The 9,524-nt window shown below is 47.6% G+C and overlaps 3 protein-coding genes across 4 annotated transcripts; all 3 read left to right on the forward strand.

The window, feature by feature from the left end:
* The first annotated feature begins 3,554 nt into the window (after positions 1 to 3,554).
* LOC112881786 (vegetative cell wall protein gp1-like) lies at positions 3,555 to 4,417 on the forward strand. The gene has a single exon (XM_025946650.1). It carries the CDS (start codon positions 3,617 to 3,619, stop codon positions 4,142 to 4,144), a length of 528 nt encoding a protein of 175 aa, XP_025802435.1. The 5' UTR covers positions 3,555 to 3,616; the 3' UTR covers positions 4,145 to 4,417.
* Positions 4,418 to 6,295: 1,878 nt separating this feature from the next.
* LOC112881787 (protein PELPK1-like) lies at positions 6,296 to 7,148 on the forward strand. Its single transcript, XM_025946652.1, has one exon. It carries the CDS (start codon positions 6,379 to 6,381, stop codon positions 6,871 to 6,873), a length of 495 nt encoding a protein of 164 aa, XP_025802437.1. The 5' UTR covers positions 6,296 to 6,378; the 3' UTR covers positions 6,874 to 7,148.
* A 1,654-nt stretch (positions 7,149 to 8,802) lies between these two features.
* LOC112882634 (protein PELPK1-like) lies at positions 8,803 to 9,510 on the forward strand. Of its 2 annotated transcripts, none has more exons than XM_025947728.1 (2): positions 8,803 to 9,308; positions 9,342 to 9,510. In XM_025947728.1, the coding sequence occupies exon 1, from the start codon at positions 8,868 to 8,870 to the stop codon at positions 9,285 to 9,287; it is 420 nt and encodes a 139-aa protein (XP_025803513.1). In that variant the 5' UTR covers positions 8,803 to 8,867; the 3' UTR covers positions 9,288 to 9,308; positions 9,342 to 9,510. The 2 variants fall into 2 exon arrangements, with proteins under 2 accessions (XP_025803513.1, XP_025803512.1); XM_025947727.1 differs by having other exon boundaries at positions 8,803 to 9,303; positions 9,337 to 9,510.
* Positions 9,511 to 9,524: the final 14 nt, after the last annotated feature.

Below are 9,524 nucleotides of genomic sequence, written 5' to 3' on the forward strand. Positions count from 1 at the left end.
GTGTGTCTCCGGTGACGGTGACCTCCAAGGCTGCACGTCGTCTTATGCACTTGCAGGAACAACTACATCCATAGCTTCATTGGGCTCAGATAAGCCTCCGAGGTAGATTCTATTTGCCTTCATCTCCTTTCTTCTCTTATGTTTGTTTGATCCACTACATCCCATCTTAAGGTCTTTGAAGCTCTGAGTTTCTGGCATAATGTGATTGTGATGGCACAACACCATGTAATTTCTTCATGCTTGCTTAGGCTCCTGCTTGAGAAATTGCTGCAGTCTAGGTTAATTTTGCATCTTAGTAACTAGTATAATTATGATTGCGAGCTGGTATCACCCAATAGAAATTTGGATGGTCTGCCCTGGTGATTGCATCTCGTGATTATTTCAGAATATTAACTATTAGTATAATTATGCATCAGTGCTTCTGTACAAGCTTTTGTTTAGTTGTCCATTCCGTTTAATAGCAGTTATGTCTTTCATGTTGGGTAGGGCTGTGCTTCTTCTTTACAATTGTGCTGCATAGGTTGCACTAGCATGCCTTGTTCCATTAACATTCTCTTCTTGCTTAGGCATGTATTTATGGATGTATGTGATTCTTCAGTGACACTTCTCTGCCGCCCCCGCCCCGGCCCTCGCCGCGCCCCAGCCCCTTATTAAGGCGCGTCTCGCATTTGTCCCTTCCTGCTATTTAAGAAAAGAAATAGTCACGACATGTACTGCTGAACGATGAGCACCGACAAAATCCCCCTCCCCACCAACGTCCCGAAGACCGCGGCACTCGGCATCACCCTCCGCGACGCATCCTCCGAGACCGCCGCGCTCCCGGAGTGCACCGCCTTGGAGATCACGGCGGTCGCCACCACCGGCAGATCTGCGGCGCCTCCTTCGAGACCGCCACCAGCGGGCTTCTCCCGGAGCGCGCCAACACGGGGACCACAGCGCCCATCACCACTAACATCCCCCGCGCATCAGGATCGGGTACCCCCCATTGTTACATGTATTTGTTGGAATCATCGCATTCTGGCTGTATCTGCATCAGCAAACCAACAAAACCCACGGATGAAGTTTCTCTTTGTTTGCTTTAGTGGTAGGATTCTATCGATTTCTATTTTCTCACAAAACCCGAGCTGGTCCAAGATCAAATTTCCGAGTTGGTCGAAGCTGTTTAGCTGCTTCGGCGGCTACCTCCCCAGCAGCAACTGCTCAACCAACGTAAGCTGCTGTGGCACGATAACCAACAACAATTACGGGGGGCAGGAATCAGAAAGCCAAGCTAGCGCTAGTAAGCAAACTGCATTGCCTGATTTAATATCCATGTAATAATTAATATCGATGTAATAATAATTGCTGGATTTAGGTAGACCAATTGCATCTGTGAGATGATTTGTATTGTGAGATATGAGATGTAATGTATTTTTATTCTTCGAGCCGGGAACTAATGTAATGTAATGTAATATTTGTGAACTTTGTGAATTTATCCGTTGAACTCTTGTAAAACTATTTTGCATTGCTTGTTAACTTCGTCGTTAAACTCTTGTAAAACTTGTGGTCGATCAACTTGTTTGATGCATCTGTGTAGCTATTGTAAACTTGTAAAAACTATTGTGTGAGGCTTCCCAATCGGGGAGGGAGAGAAAACAGACATTTCAAAAAAAATTATACCTTTGCCGAGTGCTTCTCATGCGGCACTCAGCAAATAAATCTCTTTGCCGATGTCAACTGCAACCCGGATGACGGGCCCAAGCATACAGCAACACGACCTCCCACAGCCGCCTCAATGAGTACACATCGATGGCAAGGGAGGTCCATTGTCCAGATTATGATACGACCACCGAGGACATTGACGGTGAAGTTGTCATGAGGGTCGGAGGAGGTAAGAAGCATGGGCGGTACTGGATTGCCGACGGCGCAATCGACTCGTCCTCTACTCCTACTCTATCTCAGATTAGAGCAAGGAGCACCAGCGCGAGCCCAGCCATACGACCTCGGTAGGACACTTCACAGTATCGGATACAGGCACTTCAGGTTATTATTTCTTTATATGTCGTTTATTGATTATTATAAATCTTTTCTTTGCATTATTGTAACATTGGGGTGAAAATTTTGCAGGACCAGCTAGAAGAAGAGAGGAGGCTACATGTGGACTTGGAGGCGAGGATGAGGGCCGAGCGTGAGGCCGAGCGGCAGAGGATGAGGGAGATTCTTGCTTACATGGAGAGCCTTGGCGCCGCAACAGGTGTTGCTCCGCCAGCTTCGTTGTTTTCTCCACCTCGACCTCGACCTCCACCTCCTGATCCGTTTTCTACTCCTGTGAGTTTGGATAAGTTTTAGTCATGCATGATCGTCATTTTTCTTGTCTCACACATGTAATCTCTTCTACTTTGTGCAGAATCAATCGGCGGCCTCAAATGATCCTCATGTTTCTCCAAATTAGTCTAATTGGCCAACTTGATGATGGTTCTCGAAATCAGTCAAATGATCTTTTGTCGTGAACTTGTTGTAATCAGTGGTTTTGAGAACTGTTTGTGAACTTTATGAATTTGTCCGTTGAACTCTTGTAAAACTATTTTGCATTGCTTGTTAACTTCGTCGTTAAACTCTTGTAAAACTTGTGGTTGATCAGCTTGTTTGATGCATCTGTGTAGCTATTGTAAATTTGTAAAACTATTGTGTAAGGCTTCCCAACCGGGGAGGGAGAGAAAACAGGCGTTTCCAAAAAAAAATTATACCTTTGCCGAGTGCCTCTCACGCGGCACTCGGCAAATAAATCTCTTTGCCGAGTGTCACTCCACCAGCACTCGGCAAAGAGCATATGCTTTGCCGAGTGTCACTACACCAGCACTCGGCAAAGAGCATACACTTTGCCGAGTGCTGACCTAGGACACTCGACAAAGAGCATACACTTTGCTGAGTGCTTCTCTCAGGCACTCGGCAAACGTCCGTCTCCGTTTCTTCCACCATCACATCCATTTTTTTGGCCGAGAGCAGGATTAGGCATTCGGCAAAGTATTTGCCGAGTGCCCGACAAAAAATACTCGGCAAAGAGGCCTTTGCCGACCCTTTCTTTGCCGTTTTCTCTTTGCCGAGTGATGAGTTTGCCGAGTGCTTATATTGTTTTGCCGAGTGTGTCATACACTCGGCAAATGAGGCTTCTCCCGTAGTGTATAGTCTGAAGTGGCTAAGGCGGTTGAGAAAGCAAGCGTACTTATACTAAACTAATCAAAGGTATAAAGAAAACAAAGCTCTTTTCGTACATCGTTGATGTACTTGTGCAGTTGCAAATGCAAACCTGCCTGCCTCAGCTTGTCCAACAGAGGGTCAGATCACCGGAACGTAGCAGTCCAATAGCTCGCGTCAGGCAAAGTGTGGTTTCAGCTACATCAAGAAGGTGAGCTGATCAACCAAACACAGCGAAGCTAGCAGCCATGGCCGCCCATGCTTTGGAAGGCCAACAACCAATGCCACGTAGTTAGTTGCCAACTAGTGCTCTGCTCAGCCTCTGGAGCTATAAATTTCCCGGCAAGGACTCATGTCTTTGCATCGCAAGTAAACAGCTTCAGTTAGCAGTAGCTATAGTACGTAGCCGGCGAGCATACCAGCGGGAGCCAGGAGAGCATCCATGGCGTCGGCCTCAGGTCTCTTCGCCACGGCGCTCGTCGTGGCGCTCATGCTCGCGGGTAGCAGCACCAGCCGTGCCGCGCGCCACCTCGCCGACGTGACTCCGGCAGCTGCTCCTGCCGCCGTCCCAGGCATTCCTGCCGTGCCGAAGCCGCCGGTGCCAACGGTGCCAGCCGTGCCCGCGGTCGCTCTGCCACCGATGCCCGCCGTACCGACGGCGCCAACGGTCACCGTGCCGCCAGTTCCCCAAGTGCCGGCGGCGACCTTGCCACCCATGCCAGCAATTCCGGCGGTCCCCGCGGCAACCTTGCCACCCATGCCAGCCGTGCCGGCGGTCCCCGCGGCGACCCTCCCGCCGATGCCCGCGGCGCCCACTACCGTGCCGAACGCGGCGTTGCCCCCCATGCCGGCCGTGCCGAAGGTGACGCTGCCTCCCATGCCCGCCGTCCCCAAGGTTACCTTGCCGCCAATGCCCTCGATCCCCAGCGGCGTGCCGATGCCGTTCTTGGCGCCGCCTCCCTCGGCGTAATCAAGCATGCGCACTGTACGTTCATGTGTGGACACGCTGGTTGTCTGTCATCTGCCGATATCTGATTGTTGCGTCGTCGCTCGATCGAGTATTTGCTGGGAACGATGCTGTACTTTCACGAACAGATTGGCTGGAGTTTCTTTCTTGGCTTCCATTTGATTTGTGTGGATTATGTTTATGTATTAGTTGGAGAGGTCTTGGGTCTTGTCATTGATTACTCTGTACATGTACAACTTGTGCTCAGCAATCTCGTGTTTCTGTATTTTGGGTTCAGTTTGGTCGCACTGTGTTTCATTGTATAATGGAAGTACTCATATCTTCTTGGCAATTCGTAGACTGAATTCCCCCCCTGCAAAAGCAAAAATAAAAAATAAAAATCGTTCTCATCCAACATATTTCTCTCGAGAGAAGCCACATTGCTCCCTCTTAACGAAAAGCATGCTCACTCATGATCACGGAAAAAAAACTATTTTAGCGGTCTTAGCTTTCAACGTCGATAGCAGAGCTCGTAAACAAAATTAAGGAGATCGATGGGGCACCATACATCTGGAATGTGTTTTACGCTATTTTCCTTGTCTTTTTTCTTTTTGGTTCGCTATTCCCGCGGAGCGCTATTGCAGGAAATGGGTGCAATCACATGCCGATTTGTTAAAAAAAAATACCAAAATAATATGCTCCTATGATTTACAATTAAAACTGGGCGCTAGATCTGAAGAGCTGCCAATTTAATATAGTTGGTACATATAATCTGAGAGAACTTAATTAATTTGACTATATTATCCAATATCCAGGAACCAAAAAAAATGTCTTGTGCACCCTGATTTATAAGAAATGATACTTTTTTGATGCTGAAAATGTCTTGTAGTGTTCAAATGTTTTCCTGCAAATATAGTGGGCATCATGCCATTGACATCACAGGTGATGGCATTGGCCGCTCTAACAGTTTCCTCGCAAGAGAACACCATTATTTCCAACAGTGCAACCAGTCAGCTTCAAAAAAGAAAAAGAAAAAGAATCTCAAGCAGTTAGAAAATCATCGCAAAATGGTCACATTGCCTATGCTGAAAAATGTGCGAAAATGTGAAATAAAGGGAGCATGGAAGCCCCACTCAAGGTTTAAAATTTCAGAGAAATTTCATGAACTTCATGATTCTCGCCAGTGAGCGAAATAAATAATTGAGTAAAATAATTTTGTTAACTTGAAATTTATTTGTGTTATATACCTTAGGTACTGCAGATTGTAGCACAATATGGGTTGGAATCTCCTTCCTCGTGTGAGAGAGGTGCCAGAGACCTCTTTCTTGAGAATAAACAGCAAACAATTGAGCTGTAGGCCATGTTGTTAATACTAATTCTATAGCTTTCCTAATAAGCTATTAAATCATCAAAAACATTATGTTTTGTGACTGAAATAGAAATGAATTCTGCCGATTTCCCTGATGACGGAAAAAAAGTTGGAAATCGAAAATGAAAACCTTGTTGCCACCGTGCTACAGAATTCACACATATATGAGTTCGTAGGAACTTTGCGATAAGAAACCTTTGTAAGACTCCTTTACAGCCATACTGAAATACATAAAATTCAGTTATATAACTCCTCTGCAGCCAGAAGATTAAATGGCTTAGATCAGTGATCCTTGCTTACTAGTTACCAACAAAAGAGATCAATCAAATCACCTGGCTATGATGGTCTAATGGAGTTTTGTAAACCAATTGTATGTAGAGCATTTCCCCTTTTAACTAGTCAATTCAAACACATAAAGTTGTGGTGGGCAGGGGAGAGCACAACGAACTGTCTAGCCTCAACCTGATCGATGCCTCTTTTTTCCATAACTAACCTGAAGCCTCCTGAGAAAATGTTGCTGACTGTTGTTGTACCTAACGGTTGAGGAGAGGACTCTGTTACCGTATCAAGTTCTGCTGCTGACGTGATCATAGTTCAGAAACCAACCGGATGTGCAGAAGGTGAGCTAACCAGGGAAGAAGGAGGTAACCGGCCGGTACACCACCTGGATCGCCACACCTCCCCCTCACCAAACTCTCGTCTTGGAAGGTAACCAAAAGCTCATTGGTGTCAACCAATTTGGAAAAGATGTGGCCTATAAATTGGCATGCATCACCATGTCTCTGCATCACCAGTAAGCAAAAAGCTTCAGTTCGTAACTAGTTATTGATCTTGCAGCAGCCTTTCTAGGAGCTAGTAACCTGCTGCAGCGAGCACATTAAGATCAGCCATGGCTTCCGGCTCACCTCTCTTCGCCACGGCGCTCGTCATGGCGCTCGTGCTCGCGGGCAGCAGCACGAGCCACGCCGCGCGCCGCCTCGCGGACACGGCACCGGCAGCTTCTCCCGCGGCCGTCCCGGGCATCCCTGCCGTGCCGAAGCCACCAGTGCCAACGGTGCCAACCGTGCCCGCGGTCGCTCTGCCACCGATGCCCGCCATGCCGACGGTGCCAGCGGTTCCCCAAGTTCCTGCCATCCCCGCTGCGACCCTGCCACCCATGCCAGCAGTGCCGGCGATCCCCGCGGTGCCCACCACCGTGCCGAACGCGGCGTTGCCCCCCATGCCGGCCGTTCCCGCCGTGCCGAAGGTGACGCTGCCTCCGATGCCCGCCGTTCCTAAGGTCACCCTGCCACCGATGCCCACCGTCCCCAAGGTGACGCTGCCGCCGATGCCCTCTGTCCCCGGCGTGCCCATGCCATTCTTGGCGCCTCCTCCTTCGGCATAGTCAGAGCATGCGCCCAGTGTGCATCTGTAAAGTGTCTGCCATTTGCTGATGTCTGATTGTTGAGTCGCTGGGTCGAGTATTCAATTTCCTTTCCGTTTGATGTGGTGTGGTTGTGTATTATCCATGTACTATTCGCTAGTTGGAGAGTTCCCAGGTTTTGTCATTCATTACAACTTTGTTTATGTACTCGGGCGGTTATGTATGTATATGGGTTCCATCTGGTCATTTGTGTTTCAGTGTGTTTAATAATATGATTGAAGCTTAGTTTCGTGTTCTTTTGTCATGTTGCTTTGGTTACCTGTTTGGACTTGTCACTTGTGTGGTTTCTTCGAAGTGCTACTTGGTTTGTTTCGTTTAGCTGCATGCACTGACCGAGATTGGAACGTTTTTCCTTTATCGAATTTTTTTTGTGTCACTGTATAATGGAAGTACTCAACTATCAACTGAATTTTCGCCGCAAAAGTAAATAAAAAATTCTCTCTCATTAAACATACTACTCCCCGTCCTGAAGTATAAGATTAAAATTTGTATCCAAATATAAGATTAAAATTTGTATCCAAATATAAGGCATCCTAGAGTATATATTTTGGAAACTAATTATTCTCAGCCGGCTATGAAATCAGCAAAATGATAGCCAAACAAAGCATTAAGTAGAGGTACATAGGCTATTTTCTTATCTTCTTAATCTGTAATGAAAATGGTAAGCTGCTCTGTATTATAGGATGGAGGGAGAAAGTTTTAGTCCACACTCCACACGCACAAAAGAACATACTTAGTTTTAGAAGGCATATGTAGCATGTTTTTTCTGGAAAAAACTATATTGGAAAAAAAGGGGGTGAGCAGCTGTGACTCGTGGCCATCATAATTCATAATAACGAAGAAAAGTATTTGATCCGCCGACCATGCAGTCCGAGAAAATTAAAAGCATACATACAAACGTAAAAAAAGAGATCGTATTTTTTAAACTAAACGTCCAAATCAATGTCCCATTTACACAATTATGCACATTTGAATATAGATGGTTTTCTAACCGGAACATTTGGATTGTGAAGATGGAATAATTTGATTGTAAAGCTTGAGTAACTATTTCAGCTCGCATAAAAAATATTCCAGCCCCACAAAGAAATATTCTAGCTTGTTTCATCAAAAACTCAAAACATAGTCAGATTTGGTCTGGCTATGAGGATTCTGTCATAAAAAACACAAAGGAGCAAGCAGAATTTAATTTAGACGCTTGGTTTGTGAATTCTAGGTTTTTTATATCCTTTTTTGTTTGCACGCAAACCCATGTCAGCAGCCTTTTTCCGTCTGCGACATCAGATTATGTTCTCGTAAGTCGTAACCGAGGGTGGTCTTTGACTCTTTGTAGTGTCCGAGCTAACAAGAGAAGAAGCATACAACCTCTTAGTATACACCCCCATCGTCACCCCACAGTAACCACCAATTTGCACTGGTTACTGCTTACGCATTTCCTTCTTTTTTTTATCTTGTCATAAGCAGGCATGCAGGGAGGGGAGAGGACAAGTGCCTAGCCTCAACCTGATGCCCTTTTTAACTGAACAACTTCTTGTTGACTGTTGTTCTACCTAACGTTAACAATAGGACCCATGTGGCCGTATAAAATTCTTCTGCTGATGTGATCAGAGCTCAGAATCCAACCAGCTATCTGTGCAGATCAGCAGATGCACAGCTTCAGCGTCCTGCGTGTTGAGCTTAGCGTCACGCAGGAGAGGTGAGCTAACCAGAGAAATGTGTAACCGGCCGGTATCCACCTCGGTCGCCGCATCTCCCATTTCACCAACACCAACCAACCGTCGTGACATGGATCGGAAGGTAACCAGAAGCTCATCGGTGACGACCGATTTGCACGAGCCGTGGCCTATAAATTGGCATGGATTAGCCCATGCCTTTGCATCCCCAGCAAACAGCTTCAGATTTTCTAGCTACTTCCTGCAGCTAGTGACCTGCCGTGAGCACATCAAGTTCGTTCACCCATGGCCTCCGCCTCGGGTCTCTTCGCCACGGCGCTCGTCATGGCGCTCATGCTCAGCAGCTCCAGCCACGCCGCGCGCCGCCTCGCGGACGACACGACTCCGGCGGCTGCGCCCGCCGCCGTGCCGAAGCCGCCTTTGCCCACCGTGCCCGCGGCCGCCTTGCCACCCATGCCAGCAGTAGTGCCAGCGGCGACCTTGCCACCCATGCCAGCCGTGCCGACGGTCCCGTCGACGACCCTCCCGCCGATGCCCGCGGTGCCTACCGTGCCGAACGCGGCGATGCCACCCATGCCGGCCGTTCCCGCCGTGCCGAAGGTGACGCTGCCACCGATGCCCTCCGTCCCCAAGGTGACCCTGCCGCCGATGCCCTCCATCCCCGGCGTGCCGATGCCATTCTTGGCGCCGCCTCCTTCGGCATAATCGAAATCAAGAATGCTTGAGCGCAGTGCATCTGTGGAGTGTCTGATTGTTGAGTCGCTCCATCGAGTATCTGTATTGTATTTCATTAGCTTCTTTTTTATGTGTCTAGCGGTTGGAGATGTATTGGGTTACGCCATTGATTGCTTTGTATATGTACAGAGTGCTCCGCGCTATATATGGGTATGTTAATAAAATCCCTTCTCATCCAACATGCTTAGTTTTAGTTCCCGCAAAAGA

Source organism: Panicum hallii, chromosome 2 (genome assembly GCF_002211085.1).
Source record: "Panicum hallii strain FIL2 chromosome 2, PHallii_v3.1, whole genome shotgun sequence".
Classification (NCBI taxonomy): domain Eukaryota; kingdom Viridiplantae; phylum Streptophyta; class Magnoliopsida; order Poales; family Poaceae; genus Panicum; species Panicum hallii.

Bases quoted from the DNA above. Each gene is read 5' to 3' on its own strand.
- LOC112881787 (XM_025946652.1), top strand. From the start codon at position 6,379: ATGGCTTCCGGCTCACCTCTCTTCGCCACGGCGCTCGTCATGGCGCTC.
- LOC112881786 (XM_025946650.1), top strand. From the start codon at position 3,617: ATGGCGTCGGCCTCAGGTCTCTTCGCCACGGCGCTCGTCGTGGCGCTC.
- LOC112882634 (XM_025947728.1), top strand. From the start codon at position 8,868: ATGGCCTCCGCCTCGGGTCTCTTCGCCACGGCGCTCGTCATGGCGCTC.